Below are 18,047 nucleotides of genomic sequence, written 5' to 3'. Positions count from 1 at the left end.
GCGCTGCTCAGGCCCGGGGAGGGGAGCCGTCCCTGGGGGGCCCTGGGTCCTCACCACCCCCGACCCCCGCCTGACTCCCCAGGCAGGAGACAATCGAGCAGCTCCTGAGCAACATGTTGGAGGGGGAGCAGAGCCAGTCGGTGATTGTCAGCGGGATCCAGGTGCTGCTGACCCTGCTGGAGCCCAGGAGGCCCAGGTGAGGGGCTGGCCTCCCCAGGTGGCTCTGCGGCCCTCAGCCCTGCCGTTCTGTCCAGGGGTGAAGTTGTTGGGACACAGCCTCCACGAGTGGTGTCTCCTTTTGATGGTCTCACGGTCCCAGGAGAGGAGTCCTCCCGTTCCTGTCTGATAGATACCCGAGGAAACGGGCTGAGGGAACTGCCTGTAGCTTCGAGCCAGCATCGAAGTCCGGGGCCCCGCGGGCGTGCCTCCTCGCAAGGCAGTGGGGGACTTCCACCCACAGCTGGGCGCCTCTCCTTTCAGTGCCCTGCCTGTCCAACGTGGAAGGGCTCCCAAGGGTGCAGCTTCTTACTCCCTTCCGGATGTGCTCCACACGCACATGCACACACACACACGTGCGCAGGCCGTCCGGGCGGCTGACTGCCCTTCATGCTGTTTCCTGCGGCAGGTCTGAGTCTGTGACTGTGAACAACTTCTTCAGCAGTGTGGATGGACAGCTGGAGCTCCTGGCCCAGGTGACCCTGGACAGCTCTGTGTCCAGTGTGGGTGCCCTGCACGCCCTGCGCCCGCGGCTCAGCCACTTCCACCAGCTCCTGCTCGAGCCACCGGAGGTGGGCCGGGTGGGCCCGGGAGTGGGGTTGTGGGAGGGCGGCCCTGCAGCCCCGGGCAGCGCTGGGCTGGGAACTGAGCCTCCCACTCCTGCAGGTGGAGCCGCTGCGCACGACCTGGGGCAGCCTGGCCCCGCCCCTGGGCAACACGCGGCTGCACGTGGTCAAGCTGCTGGCCAGCGCCCTGAGCGCCAACGACGCAGCCCTGACCCAGGAGCTCCTGGCGCTGGACGTGCCCAACACCATGCTGGTGCGGGGGATGGGGGTTGAGGGGGCGGGGGACGGCTGAGGGGCGGGCTTGGAGACCGGTGGGGAGCGCGGAGGGAGGGCCGGGTGCTGGCCGTGGGCGGGGCCTCTCAGCGCAGCCTGTGCCCTCCAGGACCTCTTCTTCCACTTTGTGTTCAACAACTTCCTGCATGCCCAAGTGGAGGCGTGCCTGAGCGCCATGCTGGGCTCCAGGCCCCCTTCCCACAGCAGTGCCGAGACGCCTGCCTCCAACCCCGTCGTGAAACACGTGAGCTGGGGCTCCCGGGCTCCCCCCTCGGTCCCTGTGGGTGAGCTCTGCCACAGGCCTGCCCCTCGCCTGACAGGTAGTCGGTACCTGCCCGGTCATCCACGTACTGAGGGCTCGGCCTTGTCCTCAGGGCGTGTCTGGGAGACGTAGAGGATGACGAATGGGGAAGTGCCTCAGAAGGCAGCGGGCGTCCTGGGGACAGAGGGAAGGACTCTCCCGGGGCGACGGCTGCCGTGGTGGGTGGGGGTGCCTCGCTGGACGTAGCCCGGGGCCCCGGGGAGGAGCCGTTAAGCAGGAGGCGTGGGGTTTGGACGAGCAGAAGTGGGAAGCAGGTGGAGTGATGTTGGAGTGTGTTGTGTGGATTGAGCAGGAGTTGAACGGGCAGAGGATGTTTCTGGGTGAGCAGAAGGGGAACGCAGGGAAGGAGGGGCAGATGCATGTGTGTGAGTGTGTGCAAGGGCGTGATGCACGCTCCTCGCAGAAAGACCAGAGGCTTGGGTGCCGGGTCTGTCCCTCACTTCCCTGTGGAGGAGTGTGGGGCTGCGGGTGCGGCCCCTGCCCCCATGCCGCCCCGCACTGCTCCCCCACAGCTGCTGCAGCAGTGCCGCCTGGTGGAGCGCATCCTGACCTCCTGGGAGGAGAACGACCGCGTGCAGTGAGCGTCCACGTGCCTTCCTGCCTGGGGAGGGCGGGGCAGGGGGGACCTGGCAGTGGGGAGGACGGGGCAGCTGGCTCGTTCAGCCTGTGTCCAGCTGTGGCCTCCATGCTTGCCCAGGTCCGGAGGGGGCCCACGGAAAGGCTACATGGGCCACCTGACGAGGGTGGCCAACGCCCTGGTTCAGAACGCAGAGAAGGGGCCCAACGCCGAGCAGCTGGGGCAGCTGCTGAAGGGTGAGGGCCAGGGCTCGCCTCGGGGTGGAGTGGCTGGAGGCTGAGGGGACGCCTCACGTCCTCATCTCCTCTTCTCTGGGCAGAGCTACCGGGCGACCAGCAGGAGCAGTGGGAGGCCTTTGTGTCGGGACCCCTGGCAGAGACCAACAAGAAGAACATGGTGGACCTGGTGAGGCCCCTCTGCTGCGGGGCCTGCCTCCAGCGCTTTCCCGCTTCCTGCCTCTTCTGGTTCTCTCCTTCTTGGTCCAGTCTCGGCCTCCCCCTCCCCACAGCCCTGTCCTCGTTCTAGTCCCTCTCTGGGGGCTCCTGAGGCCTTGACGCCCCCACCCACCCACCCTCAGGTGAACACCCACCATCTGCACTCCTCCAGCGACGACGAGGATGACCGGCTCAAGGAGTTCAACTTCCCTGAGGAGGCGGTGCTGCAGCAGGTGGGAGGCTGGGGGTGCTGGGGCGTGGGCTCTGGCCCTGCCCAGCCCTGACTGGTGCTCCTCCACAGGCCTTCATGGATTTCCAGATGCAACGCATGACCTCAGCCTTCATCGACCACTTCGGCTTCAACGACGAGGAGTTTGGGGAGCAGGAGGAAAGCGTGAAGTGAGTGTGGCCCTCTGTGTGGGGTTGGCTGCAGGCAGGGGCCCAGGGAGGGGACCTGAGACGGCAGGTCAGACGGCAGGTGCTCCCTGCCATGTGACTCCTCCTGCTGTCCCTCCCTGTCCTCCCTGCTGTCCCCACTGTCCACCCCCTGCCCGCCCAGCCCAACGCCTAGGGCTCGGCCCGCCTCAGACCCCTCTTGGGGTCTCTCTTTGGGGGCCGGGTGGGAGGTGCGTGGGGGTCCTGGGACTCGGGGCCTGGCTGTGTGCAGAGGTGGGCCTCATGGGGCACGTCCGTCCCTCTCCCTCCCCCCCAGAGGCCTTGGGGTGACAGGAGAGATTTTTTTCAGTGACCAGTTTTGGTTATTTGTATTTGTTGTACAACAGCGGTTTAACATCGATCCCCTCTGGTGTTGGGTCACGAACTTTCTTTTCTGTCTTCCAAATTTTCTGCCACAGACGTCTGTTGCTTTTAGAGTCACACAGAAAAATTAAAATTTTCTAACGTTGTGTAAATTGCCTGAGCAGGCTTGTGACAGCAGCAGGTAGATAGCGAAGGGCAGGGCAGGCGGCCTGGTGAGTCTGGAGGAGACCAGGTCAGGGCGGGAGCTGAGCAGCAGCGGTGGCCTTGTGGAGGGCAGTGAGGGGCCCCTCACCACCCACCTGGCTGGGGGCCTCGATTCTGGGCCTGGTTCTGCCGCTACCCACCCCTGGCCTGGAGCAGGTCACTCGTGCAGGGCTGGGTTGTCCAGTGTGTGCTGCAGGGCTGGGGGACCCTGGGGGGCTTCCAGAGCCTGCCCTGCAAGGCCCCCGAGCGACGTGCTTGTTGAACAACGCCTATGAGCCGTCTGAGCAGAAGAGGCTACTTTTGAAGAATGAATCCGTGATGCCCAGAACAGAAGCTGGACCCCACCGCAGGGCACGGGAGGGAGATGTCCTGAGTCAGAGGGTGGGGGAGGCGGGAGAGAAAGGCCCGGCCGGCCCCCTAGGGTCTGGCATGGGGCAGCCAGGGGTGGGGCCCGGGGCCGGGGCAGGGAGGAGGGGCAGTGCCCCAGAGTTGTGAACATGCAGCTGTCCACACCCATCTTTGTGGCCAAGCATTTCCTGAGTTGGACAGACAGGGATAACCTGGGAGTATACCTCACACGTGAGACAGAGCCTGGACCCCAGTGTAGACATGGAGTGCTCTTTCCACGGAACAGGAGCAAGTGGGCGAAGGGTGCAAACAGAACAAGTAGGAGACCACTGGAAAGTTGCACACTCTGCCGCTAGGAGTATAAGTTGACGAATCCTTTTCAACCATTTGTGTCAGTATTTAAAATATGTGGATTTAATTTCTTAATTCAGAAAGTGCACTTCTGTGAGGCTTTCTGAAAGAGAGAATTGGGCAAAGCTGGCTGTAGGCTGATGTTTAAAACGGTGTTGTTGACGGGGAAGGATTGGAGGTAGGGCTGGTTGGGTGTGTTCTTCTGAAGCAGTACTCCCCAGCATAATCAGGCCCCGCCCGGGTTCTGCCCTCGTTGGGTGTGGGGCCCAGGTGGGAGCATTTTATTCAGCTCCAAAGGCGATTCTTTTGGCCAGGATTGAAGAAGGCCAGCCGGAGACTGAGCATCTCGGGTTGAGGGCGGCGTGTTTCGTGTGGTGTGGCCCTGTGCGAGGCTCGGCGCCTGGCCGAGTGGGTGTCTGTTGAGTCAGTGCACATCATCTGGGCGCTTGGGTGGTGCTGGCTAGTCCACTCCCCTGCACCAGCGCCGCACGTTCTCGTTAGAAACAGAAAGACGACAGCCCCCTGATTCTGGCCGGTGGAAAGGTCTCTTTACACTTGGTGTCTTAAAGTTGCCTGCGGCTGCCAGTATGATCAGAGGCCCGGCACTGCACGGGGTCACAATAGGTGCTTAGTAAGCGGACCTTCCATTCTCGTTTCTCTCTGCGGCTGCGTGCGATCAAGTCGCCGCGAACGTGAACCATCACTCCTGGGGGAGGTCTGTACCTGTATGCCAGCATCTCACCAGGATTACATTCTTAAATCCTAAAAACAATTTGTCCAGGCAGGTTCTGTTTCCTTTATTTTATGACAGAGGAAATGAGGTTCACATGTGTTAAGTGACTTGCCTGGGGCCACCCCACTAGCACGTGCCAAAAAAATTCAAACCCTCTCCAGCCAGAGCCTTGGTTCCCACACAGTCGTCGTCCCGCACCCCCCCCCCATCGCCCCCTCCCCCCCCCCCCCCCCCCCGCCCCCAGCATCTCTGAGGCAGGAGGCGGAGCGTCTCCGTGTTGGACCTCAGCTGGGACTGTGCGTGTCCAGCAACTCATTTTTCACTGCTCTGCGAACGTCCGTAAGTGACCAGAATGCACCACAAGTGTTGATTTGGGGTTACAGATAAATTTTAGCGAGTTGGTGATTTTGCAGATATGGAGCCCGTGAATAGCGAGGGGTGTTGAGTGAATGAGGGAGAGGCAGGAGGCAGCCTCCTCTCGTGCTGTCCCCGCCCCGTGCGCCTCCCCCTCACTGCTCCCGTGCTTCCCCCCTAGCGCACCTTTTGACAAGACGGCCAACATCACCTTCTCCCTCAATGCCGACGATGAGAACGTGAGTGCTGCCCCGTCCTCTGGTGGTGGCGGGGGGCTGCGGGCAGTGCAGCCCACCCCACCTCCCGCCCCCTGCACCCCACAGCCCAATGCCAACCTGCTTGAGATATGCTACAAGGACCGGATCCAGCAGTTCGATGACGACGAGGAGGAAGAGGACGAGGAGGAGGGTCAGGGCTCCGGGGACTCTGATGGGGAGGATGGTGCCTGGCAGGGCCGCCAGCTGGCCAGGGGCGCCCGCCTGGGCCAGTCCCCGGGCGTGAGGTGAGTCCCCCTCCCGTCTCCCCTCTCCAAGCTCCCCAGCGCAATGGGGCTGCAGGGCCCACGTGAAACGGTTTTCAGACCTGGAACGAATGAGAAAAATAAGGAGAATGTGGTGTGTGTATCAGCGGGGCACTTTCGGTTTTGAGTGATAGAAACCCAGTTCAGATGAGTTTATCTACAAAAGGAATACGATAACAGCTTTTGTGTGGCTGGAAAAACAGGCGGGTCCTTCAGGTCCAGCTTGGTGCAGGAGCACCTGGAACCAGTGTCTCCCCTCCATTCCTTGATTCTGCTCTCCCCTCTGGCAGCTCTCATGCAGGTGTTCCCACAAAGGCGTCAGCCCTCTTCCCTAATTCCCGTAAAATGAACGATGATGATTGTCCCTCCCTCACGGACCAAATGTGAGGGTTGGTAAGCTAGCCGTGACCAGCTCTTTGAACAAACGTTGTATTATTTTTCTGTAGGACTGGCTGGCCCCAGAATCAATGACTAAATAGATTCGTGCCTCGTAGATTTGCCAGCACGGATACCAACTCAGGGCCTGTAACTCTGAGCCTTTCTTTGCCCTTGTGGCTTCTGATTTGAGGATTAGAGTGTTTTAACTTTTTTTTTTTAATTATTTTACTGAGGTCATATTGGTTTATAACATGGTGTAATTTCAGGTGTACGTTATTATATATCACTTACTGTATGGAATGCATTGTGCTCACCACCAATAGTCTAGTTTTTACCTGTCACCATAGATATGTGCCCCTTTACCCCTTTCGCCCACCTTCCCACTCTTCTCTGGTAACCACTAGTCTGTTCTCTTTATCCCTGTATTTGTTTGTCTTCCACAGTGAGTGACATCATATGGTGTTTGTCTGTCTCTGTCTGGCTTATTTCACTTGACATCATACTCTCGAGGTCCATCCATGTTGTTGCAAATGGGACAATTTTGTCTTTATTATGGCTGAGTAGTATTCCATTGTGTATATATACCACATCTTCTTTATCCATTCATCAGTTGACGGGCACTTGGGTTGCTTCCACGTCTTGGCTATTGTGAATAATGCTGCAATGAACATAGGGGTGCATTAGTTTCTTTGAATTGTTGATTTCATATTCTATGGATAAATACTCAGTAGTGGGATTGCTGGATTGTATGGTATTTCTATTTTTAATTTTTTGAGGAATCTCCATACTGTTTTCCATAGTGGCTGCACCAGTTTGCATTCCCACCAGCACTGTATGAGGGTTCCCTTTGCTCCACATCCTCTCCAACACTTATTTTTTGTCTAGTTAATTACAGCCATTCTGACGGGAATGAGGTGATATCTCATTGCAGTTTTGGTTTGCATTTCCCTGATGATTAGTGATGTTGAACTCTTTTCATGTGCCTATTGGCCATCTGTATATCTTCTTTGGAAAAATGTTGGTCCATATCCTCTGCCCATTTTTTTAATCAGGTGGTTTGTTTTTTTGTTGTTGAGTTGTGAGTTCTTTATATATTTTGGAAATTAATCCCTTGTTGGATATATAATTTGCAAATATTATCTCCCAGTTGGTGGGTTATCTTTTCATTTTGTTCGTGGTTTCCTTTGCCTTGCAGAAGCTTTTTAGTCTGATGTAGTCCTATTAATTTTTTCTTTTGTTTCCCTTGCCTGAGTAGACACGGTATTTGAAAAGATGCCGCTAAGATCGATGCCAAAGAGCATATTGCCTATGTTTTCTTCTAGGAGCTTTACAGTTTCAGGTCTTACATTCAAGTCTTTAATCCATTTTGAGTTCATTTTTGTGTATGGTATAAGACAATGGTCTACTTTCATTGTTTTGCATGTGGCTGTCCAGTTTTCCCAACAACATTTATTGAAGAGACTTTCCTTTTCCCATTGTATGTTCTTGGCTCCTTTGTCAGAGATTAGCTGTCCATAGATGCGTGGTTTTTTTTTTTTTTTTTTTTTTTTTTTTTTTACATTTTTATTGATATTTTAATGGTTTCTAACATTGTGAGATTTTGGGTTGTACATTTTTGTTTGTCCTTCACCCCATATATGACTCCCTTCACCCCTTGTGCCCACCCCCCACCCCCCACCCCCACTTCCCGGGTAACCACAGTCCAGTTTTCTCTGTCCATGTGTTTGTTTATATTCCACATATGAGTGAGATCATACAGTGTTTGTCTTTCTCTTTCTGGCTTATTTCACTTAACATAATACGCTCCAGGCCCATCCATGTTGTTGCAAATGGGACGATTTTGTCTTTTTTTATGGCTGAGTAGTATTCCATTGTATATATATACCACATTTTCTTAATCCAATCGTCAGTCGAGGGACACTTAGGTTGCTTCCACTTCTTGGCTATGGTGAATAATGCTGCAATGAACATAGGGGTGCATAAGCCTCTTTGGATTGTTGATTTCAGGTGCGTTGGATAGATTCCCAGTAGTGGGATGGCTGGATCATAGGGCATCTCTATTTTTAATTCTTTGAGGAATCTCCATACCGTTTTCCATAGAGGCTGCACCAATTTGCATTCCCACCAGCTGTGTATGAGGGTTCCTGTTTCTCCACATCCTCTCCAACATTTGTTGTTTTTTGTCTTGGTGATTATAGCCATTCTAACGGGCGTGAGGTGGTATCTTAGTGTTGTTTTGATTTGCATTTCCCTGATGATTAGTGATGTTGAGCATCTTTTCATGTGCCTATTGGCCATCTGTATATCTTCCTTGGAGAAGTGTCTGTTCATTTCCTCTGCCCATTTTTTGATCGGGTTGTTTGTTTTTTTGTTGTTCAATTGTGTGAGTTCTTTATATATTATGGAGATCAACCCCTTGTCAGATGTATGTTTTGCAAATATTCTCTCCCAGCTGGTTGGTTGTTTGTTCATCTTGATTCTGATTTCATTTGTCTTATAAAAGCTCTTTAGTCTGATAAAGTCCCACTTGTTTATTTTTTCTTTAGTTTCCCTAGTCTGGGTAGGCATGTCATCCGAAAAGATTCCTTTAAACCCAATGTCAAATAGTGTGTTGCCTATATTTTCTTCTATGAGTTTTATAGTTTCAGGTCTCACCTTCAGGTCTTTGATCCATTTTGAGTTAATTTTTGTGTATGGCGATAGCACATGGTCCACTTTCATTCTTTTGCATGTGGATGTCCAGTTTTCCCAACACCATTTATTGAAGAGACTTTCCTTTCTCCATTGCATGTCCTTAGCACCTTTGTCGAAAATTAGCTGTCCGTATATGTGTGGTTTTATTTCTGGGCTTTCAATTCTGTTCCATTGATCTGTGTGTCTGTTTTTGTACCAGTACCATGCTGTTTTGATTACTATTGCTTTGTAGTATGTTTTGAAGTCAGGAATTGTGATGCCTCCTGCTTTGTTCTTTTTCTTTAGGATTTCTTTAGCTATTCGGGGTCTTTTGTTGCCCCATATAAATTTTAGTATTCTTTTTTCTATTTCTGTGAAGAATGTCATTGGGATTCTGATTGGGATTGCATTGAATCTGTAGATTGCTTTAGGTAATATAGACATTTTAACTATGTTTATTCTTCCAATCCACGTGCATGGGATATCTTTCCATTTCTTTATGTCATCGTTGATTTCCCTCAATAATGTCTTGTAGTTCTCATTGTATAGGTCCTTCACCTCCTTGGTAAGATTTATTCCTAGGTATTTTATTCTTTTTGATGCAATTGTAAATGGTATTATCTTTTTGAGCTCTCTTTCTGTTAGTTCATTATTAGCATATAGAAATGCAACTGATTTTTGTAGATTGATTTTGTACCCTGCAACTTTGCTGTAGTTGTTGATTGTTTCTAACAGTTTTCCAACAGATTCTTTAGGGTTTTCTATATATACAATCATGTCATCTGCAAATAGTGAGAGTTTCACTTCTTCGTTACCTATTTGGATTCCTTTTATTCCTTTTTCTTGCCTAATTGCTCTGGCCAAAACCTCCAGTACTATGTTGAACAGGAGTGGTGAGAGTGGGCAGCCCTGCCTCGTTCCTGTTCTCAGAGGAATGGCTTTCAGTCTTTCCCCGTTGAGTATGATGTTAGCTGTGGGTTTGTCATATATGGCCTTTATTATGTTGAGGTACTTTCCTTCTATTCCCAATTTATTGAGAGTTTTTATCATAAATGGATGTTGTATCTTGTCAAATGCCTTCTCTGCGTCTATTGAGATGATCATGTGGTTTTTATTCTTTGTTTTGTTGATGTGATGTATCACGTTGATTGATTTGCGGATGTTGAACCATCCCTGCGTCTCTGGTATAAATCCCACTTGATCATGGTGTATGATCTTTTTAATATATTGTTGTATTCGGTTTGCCAATATTTTGTTGAGGATTTTTGCATCAATGTTCATCAGCGATATTGGCCTGTAATTTTCTTTCTTTGTATTGTCTTTGTCTGGTTTCGGTATCAGGGTGATGTTGGCCTCGTAGAATGATTCAGGAAGTGTTCCATCTTCCTCTATTTTTTGGAATAGTTTGAGGAGGATGGGTAGTAAATCTTCTTTGAATGTTTGGTAAAATTCACTGGAGAAGCCATCTGGTCCTGGACTTTTATTTTTTGGGAGGTTTTTGATTACTATTTCAATCTCTTTACTTGTGATTGGTCTATTCAGATTCTCCATTTCTTCTTGGTTCAATTTTGGGAGGTTGTATAAGTCTAAGAATTTATCCATTTCTTCTAGATTGTCCGATTTGTTGGCATATAATTTCTCATAGTATTCTCTTATAATCCTCTGTATTTCCATGGTATCCGTTGTAATTTCTCCTCTTTCATTTCTAATTTTATTTACTTGAGCCTTTTCTCTTTTTTTCTTAGTTAGCCTGGCTAAGGGTTTGTCTATTTTGTTTATCTTCTCGAAGAACCAACTCTTTGTTTCATTAATCCTTTCTACTGTTTTTTTGGTCTCAATATCATTTATTTCTGCTCTGATTTTTATTATTTCTCTCCTTCTGCTGGCTTTGGGTTTTGTTTGTTCTTCTTTTTCTAGTTCTGTTAGGTGTAATTTAAGGTTGCCTATTAGGGCTTTTTCTTGTTTGTTAAGGTGGGCTTGTATCGCTATGAGTTTCCCTCTCAGGACCGCTTTTGCTGCATCCCATATGGTTTGATATGGCATGTTATCATTTTCGTTTGTTTCCAGATAGTTTTTGATTTCTCCTTTAATTTCATCAATGATCCATTGGTTGTTCAGTAGCATGTTGTTTAATCTCCACATTTTTGTCACTTTCCCAGTTTTTTTTTCCTGGTTCATTTCCAGTTTCATAGCCTTATGGTCTGAAAAGATGCTTGTTATGATTTCAATCCTCTTAAATTTATTGAGGCTTGCTTTGTTTCCCAACATATGGTCTATCCTAGAGAATGTTCCATGCGCGCTTGAGAAGAATGTGTAGTCAGCTGTTTTTGGGTGGAGTGCTCTGTATATGTCTACTAGGTCCATCTCGTCCAGTTTTTCATTTAAGTCTAATATTTCTTTATTAACTTTTTGTCTGGATGATCTATCCATTGCTGTAAGTGGGGTGTTAAGATCCCCTACTATTATTGTGTTGTTGTTGATTTCTCCTTTTAGGTTTGTTAATAGTTGTTTTATGTACATTGGTGCTCCTATGTTGGGTGCATATATATTTATAAGTGATATGTCTTCTTGATGGAGTGTCCCTTTTATCATTATATATTTCCCTTCTTTGTCTTTCTTAACCTGTTTTATCTTGAAGTCTACTTTGTCTGATATGAGTATGGCAACACCTGCTTTCTTTTGTTTGCCATTAGCTTGGAGTATTGTCTTCCATCCTTTCACTCTGAGCCTGTGCTTGTCTTTAGTGCTAAGATGTGTTTCCTGAAGGCAGCATATTGTTGGGTCTTGCTTTTTAATCCATCCTGCCACTCTGTATCTTTTGATTGGAGAGTTCAATCCATTTACATTTAGGGTAATTATTGAAATATGAGGGTTGAATGTTGCTGTTTTGTCACTTATTTTCTGGTTCTTTTGCATTTCCTTTGTTTCTTGTCCCATTTGTTTTGGACTGCCAATTCAGTTTGGTTGTTCTGTCTTATGATTCTTCTAGTTTTCTCTTTGTTTATCATATGTGGTTTTAATTTGATTATTTGTTTAGTGGTTACCTTGAGGTTTGGGCGAAAAATCTTCTGTATGAGACAGTCCATTATCTGATAGCCTCCTATTTCCTTATACTAAGTCAATTCAGTCACTTTCCTCTTCCCCTTCTAAGTTGCTCTTGTTATACCTTATTCTATCTTGTGTTGTGGCTGTGTGTTTACAGTGATGAGGTTAAATTTATTTTTGGTGAATTTCTTCCTTTGATCTTTGAGTTTAGTATTTAAGTGGTTGCTAACCTATTCCGGTAAAGATCTACTATTTCTCTGATTTTGTCTGCCTACTTTTCTCCTTACTCCAAGCTTTGTGTTCCCTTTCTCTTCTTGTTTTCGGGCCTGAGGGCCTTCTTGAGTATTTCTTGTAGTGGCGGTCTCGTGGCCATGAACTCCCTTAGCTTTTGTTTATCTGGGAGAGTTACTATTTCTCCATCATATTTGAAGGATATTTTTGCTGGATAGAGTATTCTTGGCTGAAAGTTTTTGTCTTTTAGTATTTTGAATATATCATTCCAGTCTCTTCTAGCCTGAAAAGTTTCTGTTGAGAAATCCGCTGAGAGCCTGATGGGAGTTCCTTTGTACGTTATTTTTTGTTTTTGTCTAGCTGCCCTTAATATTGTTTCTTTGTCGTTGACCCTGGCTAGCCTTACCACTAGGTGTCGTGGTGAAGGCCTTTGTCTGTTAATATATATAGGAGTCCTGTTGGCTTCGCTTACTGGTATTTCCTGCTCCTTCCCCAGATTTGGGAAATTTTCAGCTATTATTTCCTTGAATAGGCTCTCTGTTCCTCTTTCCCTCTCCTCTCCCTCAGGAATACCTATAATTCTTATGTTACATTTTCTAATAGAGTCCGATATTTCTCGGAGTCTTTCTTCATTTCTTTTTAGTCTTAGTTCTCTCTCTTCTTCCATCTGGAGTATATCTGTATTCCTATCCTCTAAAGTACTAATTCTTTCCTCCATATTGTCAGCTCTGTTCTTTAAAGATTCCAGATTCTCCTTTATCTCCTCCATTGTGTTCTTCATCTCCATCAGCCCTGATAGGTTTTTCTTTATGATTTCAATCTCTTTTGTGAAGAAACTCCTAATCTCATTGAATTGTTTGTCTGTGTTGTCTCGTATTTCGTTGAGTGTTTTTATGATAGCTATTTTGAAATCTCTGTCATTTAGTTTATGGATTTCTGTGTCTTCGGGGTTGATTTCTGGTTGCTTGTCATTTTGTTTCTGGTCTGGTGATTTCATATATTTTTGCATTGTGGTTCCTGTGTTGGTTTTGGTTTTCCTCATCCTGGAAGTCTCTGGTTGCACTTTCCACCTGCCGCCACTGTGTGGTGGTGAAGGGCTGTGTAGTCTAAGCCCCCTGTGCTCTGCCCCAGTTTTTCTGCTGCGATCCGCAGTTTTGTTTTGTTTTGTTTTGTTTCTTTTCCCCACTGCGATCCACGGGTCCAGTCCAATTTATTCAGGTCTGCCTCGGACCGCTAGATCTGGTCGAGCTGCAGACTCCGGGTTGTGGGGAGGGGGGAGCTCTCTCTTTTGCCCTCTGGGTCCCTGACGTGGGAGGCTTCTCGTTTGCCCCTCTTTATCCGCTCTCTGGGTTGCTCAGATGTTGATGGTAGCCCTGTGGCTCCTCTGAGCCCTCTGTGCGGGAGTTTCCCACTGGTTGAGAGCGCCCGAAGAGCTGCAGTTTCCCGCCGAGGGCCGCGCCTCCCCCCTCTCTGGGAGCTGCGCGGACCGGATCGCTGATCTGATGGGGAGGGAGCGGAGTTCTCCTTACCTCTCCCCACTTCCTCCGGGGGCCCAGCACGTTCCGCTCTCAGATGTGCGGCAGTGTGGATCCCTCTGCTCTAGCTTTTGACTGTCTGGGATTCCGTTGTTGGTCTGTGGCTGTTAGTTTGTTGTATTTTGTGGGGGAAGAATTCACGGGAAAGCTCACTCCGCCATGATGCTGACGTCACTCCCATAGATGCGTGGTTTTATTTCTGGGCTTTCAATTCTGTTGCATTGATCTGTGTGTCTGTCTTTGTGCCAGTACCATGCTGTTTTGATTACTGTAGCTTTGTAGGATATTTTGAAGTCAGGGATTGTGATGCCTCCAGCTTTGTTCTTTTTTCTCAGGATCGCTTTGGCTATTTGGGGTCTTTTGTCGTTCCATAGAAATTTTAGGATTCTTCGTTCTCTTTCCATGAAGAATGTCATTGGGATTCTGATTGGGATTGCATTGAATCTGTAGATTGCTGTAGGTTGTATGGGCATTTTGGCTATGTTTATTCTTTAATCCATGAGCATGGAATATCTTTCCATTTCTTTATGTCGTCTTCAATTTCTTTCAATAATGTCTTATAGTTTTCAGTGTATAGGTCTTTCACCTTGTTGGTTAAGCTCATTCCTAGATATTTTATTCTTTTTGTTGAGATTGTAAATGGGATTATATTCTTTTTTTTATTGATGTCATAATAGTTTATAACATTGTGAAATTTTAGTTGTACATTATTGTTTGTCAGTCACCATATAAAGGCACCGCTTCCCCCCTTGTGCCCACCCCCACTACTCTCTTGCCCCTGGTAACCACCAAACTGTTTTCTCTGTCCGTGTGTTAGTTTATATTCCACATATGAGTGAAGTCATACAGTGTTTGTCTTTGTCTCTCTAGCTTATTTCACTTAACATAATACCCTCCAGGTCCATCCATGTTGCTGCAAATGGGACAATTTTGTCTTTTATGGCTGAGTAGTATTCCATGGTATATATATACCACATCTTCTTGATCCAGTCATTAGTCGAGGAACACTTGGGTTGCTTCCATGTCTTGGCTATAGTAAATAATGCTGCAATGAACATGGGGGTGCATAAGCCTCTTTGGATTGTTGATTTCAGGTTCGTTGGGTAGATACCCAGTAGTGGGATAGCTGGATCATAAGGTATTTCTGTTTTCAGTTTTTTGAGGAATTTCCATACTGTTTTCCCTAGAGGCTGCACCAGTTTGCGTTCCCACCAGCAACGAGTGAGGTTCCCTTTTCTCCACATCCTCTCCAGCATTTGTTGTTTTTTTTGTCTTGGTGATTATAGCCATTCTAACTGGTGTAAAGTGATATCTTAGTGTTGTTTTGGTTTGCATTTCCCTGATTATTAGTGATGTTGAACATCTTTTCATGTGCCTATTGGCCATCTGTATATCTTCCTTGGGAAAGTATCTGTTCATATCCTCTGCCCATTTTTTGATCGGGTTATTTGTTTTTTTGTTGTTCAGTTGTGTGAGTTCTTTAATATAATGGAGATTAACCCCTTGTTGGATGTATGATTTGCACACATTTTCTCCGAGCTGATGGGTTGTCTATTCCCTTTGATCCTGGTTTCATTTGCCTTGTAGAAGCTTTTTAATCTGATGAAGTCCCACTTGTTTATTTTTTCTTTTGTTTTCCTTGTCCGAGTAGACATGGAATCCGAAAAGACCTCTTTATGACCCATGTCCAATTGTGTACTGCCTATGTTTTCTTCCAGGAGTTTTATAGTTCCAGGTCTCACCTTCAAGTCTGATCCATTTTGAGTTAATTTTTGTGTATGGCGAAAGAAGATGGTCTACTTTCATTCTTTTTTTTGTTTGTTTTCCTGTGAGGAAGATTAGCCCTGAATTAACAGCTGCCGCTCCTCCTCTTTTTGCTGAGGAACGTTGGCCCTGGGCTAACATCTGTGCCCATCTTTCTCTACTTTATCTGGGACACCACCACAGTACAGCTCGACAAGTGATGTGTCAGTCCACGGCCGGGATCTGAACCTGTGAATCCTGGGCCGCCACAGCAGAGTACGCAAACTTAACCACTGTGCCACCAGGCCGGCCCCTACTTTAATTCTTTTGCATGTGGCCGTCCAGTTTTCCCAGCACCATTTATTGAAGAGACTTTCCTTTCTCCATTGTATGTTCTTAGCTCCTTTGTCGAAGATTAGCTGTCTTTAGATGTGTGGTTTTACTTCTGGGCTTCCAATTCTGTTCCGTTGATCTGTGTGTCTGTTTTTGTATCAGTACCATGCCGTTTTGATTACTACCACTTTGTGTATATTTTGAAGTCAGGAATTGTGATGCCTCCAGCTTTGTTCTTTTTTTTCAGGATTGCTTTAGCTATTTGGGGTCTTTTGTTGCCCCATATGAATTTTAGTATTCTTTGTTTTATTTCTGTGAAGAATGTCATTGGGATTCTGATTGGGATTGCATTGAGTCTGTAGATTGCTTTAGGTAGTATGGACGTTTTAACTATGTTTATTCTTCCAATCCATGTGCATGGGATATTTTTCCATTTCTTTATGTCATCATCGATTTCTTTCAGTAATGTCTTATAGTTTTCATTCTATAGATCTTTCACCTCCTTAGTTTAATTTATTCCTAGATATTTTATTCTTTTTGTTGCGATTGTAAATGGGATTATCTTTTTGAGTTCTCTTTTTGTTAATTTGTTAACAGCATACAGAAATGCAACTGATTTTTGTAAGTTGATTTTGTACCCTGCAACTTTGCTGTAGTTGTTGATTATTTCTAATAGTTTTCCAGTGGATTCTTTAGGGTTTTCTATATGTAAAATCATGTCATTTGCAAATAGTGAGAGTTTCACTTCTTCATTGCCTATTTGGATTCCTTTTATTCATTTTTGTTGTCTAATTGCTCTGGCCAAACCTCCAGTACTGTGTTGAATAAGAGTGGTGAGAGGGGGCACCCTTGTCTCTTTCTTGTTCTCAGAGGAATGGCTCTCAGTTTTTCCCCGTTGTATGAGTTTTCAGAGTATAAGTTTTATGCTTCTTTTGTTAAATTTATTCCGAAGTATTTTATTTTTTTTTGGTGTAATTGTAAATGGAATTGTTTTGTCAGAATCGTTTTGAGATTGTCACAGGTGTGTAGAAATATGGTAGATTTTTGTGCATTGATCTTGTGTCCTGCACCGTTGCAGAACTCACTAGTTCTAACCGTTTTAGTGGATTTCTTAGAATTTTCTAGAGACAAGATCATGCCATCTGCAATTAGAGAGAGTTTTGCTCCTTCCTTTCCACTTGACTTCACTTTCTGTTGCCTAAGTGTCCTCCAGCACGGTCTGGACCAGAGGCGGGGAGAACGGCCCTCTTGTCGTGTTCCTGATCTCAGGGGAGCGCTTGGTCCTCCCCGTCGAGTGTGGTGTAGTAGCGGGTGTGATGCCGGTTGCGGGTTTGGGAGGTGCCCTTTTCAGGTTTAGGAAGCTCCCTCCTCTTCCCCGTTTGCTGTTTGTCTCAGTTTATTTTTAACTCTGTGTAGGTATAGTCCTTTCTGGTTAGAGTAGTGGATGACTGTTGTGACAGCGGCATGCTCTCAGCGTTGTAGAAACCGTGTAGTTTGCTTAGCTGTTGGCCAGTGGGTGGACACAGGCCAGTCGGACTTTCTCCCCGCTCCCGAGTCGCCTCTCAGTCAGCATTCAGCCGGTGTCATTGGAGCCGCTGTGCATGTCGGACTTTGCTCTCAGCCGAGGATATGGTGGGGACACAAGTCCATCCGAGTTTGTAGTTAGAGGAAGAGTGTCAGGTCGGCCGTCCCCTGAGAGGCCAGACCAGGTGGTGGGCGGGTCCGTTCCGTGCGGACCCCGCTGTGGGGCTTTTCCTGCCCTTGGTGCTGGGGGTTGTGCTGCTCTCCACATGGGCACCCGTGGTTCCTGCCCGCCTTCCCGTGGTGGGACGCAGGGCTCTCTCTCCAGGCGTCTTCACACTCTGGGCTGGGGGGCCTCTGACGTGCCCTCCCGTGGCTTCCCTGCTGTCCCCTCCCCTCCATCCCTTTTGTCACCTCTGTTCATTCCCTCACAGATGTTTGCCTGTGTCAGTGCTGGGTGGTCGGAGGGTGGAGACGGGTGTCTCTGTTCTGCACCGCAGCTGACGGGTGGTTTCTGGGGGCAGGAGTGGAGGCAGCACAGACAGCGAGGAGGAGGAGGAGGAGGATGATGATGAGGAGGAGGAGGAGGACGGCGATGGCCGGGCAGCCAGCAGAGGGGCCGGGCCCCCTTCTTACCCCAGCCCCGGCCCTCAGCCTCCGGGTAGGTGAACGTGTGGAGTGGGGCGGGATGTGGGCACATGCAAGATGTCTGCCTGTGGTGCTCACCCTGCCCCCACCCCACCCCAGGCTCCAACTGGACAGCCAGCTTTAAGCCAGTGCCTACGGACGCCATGACCGGCCCCCAAGACTCCAGGGAGGAGGAGCCTCGCCCTGGGTCCCCAGTCCCACAGGGGCCCCTCGCCATGCCCTGGAACCTCCCAGCCCAGAGCCCAGCTGGCCCTGCAGCCCGTGATGCGCTGCAGCTCAGGTG

At 48.3% G+C, this 18,047-nt stretch overlaps 1 protein-coding gene across 6 annotated transcripts in view; it reads left to right on the top strand.

The window, feature by feature from the left end:
• PPP6R1 (protein phosphatase 6 regulatory subunit 1) overlaps positions 1-18,047 on the top strand; it is a 34,164-nt gene that overhangs the window by 14,142 nt on the left and 1,975 nt on the right. For 4 of the 6 annotated variants that reach the window (XM_058530302.1, XM_058530304.1, XM_058530299.1 and 1 more), the window contains exons 7-19: positions 83-196; positions 626-797; positions 883-1,035; positions 1,165-1,299; positions 1,890-1,954; positions 2,075-2,190; positions 2,274-2,359; positions 2,532-2,621; positions 2,690-2,787; positions 5,319-5,376; positions 5,461-5,639; positions 17,641-17,777; positions 17,864-18,044. In XM_058530302.1, coding sequence (XP_058386285.1) covers positions 83-196; positions 626-797; positions 883-1,035; positions 1,165-1,299; positions 1,890-1,954; positions 2,075-2,190; positions 2,274-2,359; positions 2,532-2,621; positions 2,690-2,787; positions 5,319-5,376; positions 5,461-5,639; positions 17,641-17,777; positions 17,864-18,044 — 1,584 coding nt within the window. The remainder of the gene's footprint in view (positions 1-82; positions 197-625; positions 798-882; positions 1,036-1,164; positions 1,300-1,889; positions 1,955-2,074; positions 2,191-2,273; positions 2,360-2,531; positions 2,622-2,689; positions 2,788-5,318; positions 5,377-5,460; positions 5,640-17,640; positions 17,778-17,863; positions 18,045-18,047) is intronic. The other 2 variants (XM_058530300.1, XM_058530301.1) reach the window with 1 other exon arrangement.

Source organism: Diceros bicornis, chromosome 34 (genome assembly GCF_020826845.1).
Source record: "Diceros bicornis minor isolate mBicDic1 chromosome 34, mDicBic1.mat.cur, whole genome shotgun sequence".
NCBI classification, from domain to species: domain Eukaryota; kingdom Metazoa; phylum Chordata; class Mammalia; order Perissodactyla; family Rhinocerotidae; genus Diceros; species Diceros bicornis.
Note: the sequence above shows the minus strand (reverse complement) of the source record. Positions and strands in the feature narration are given on the sequence as shown.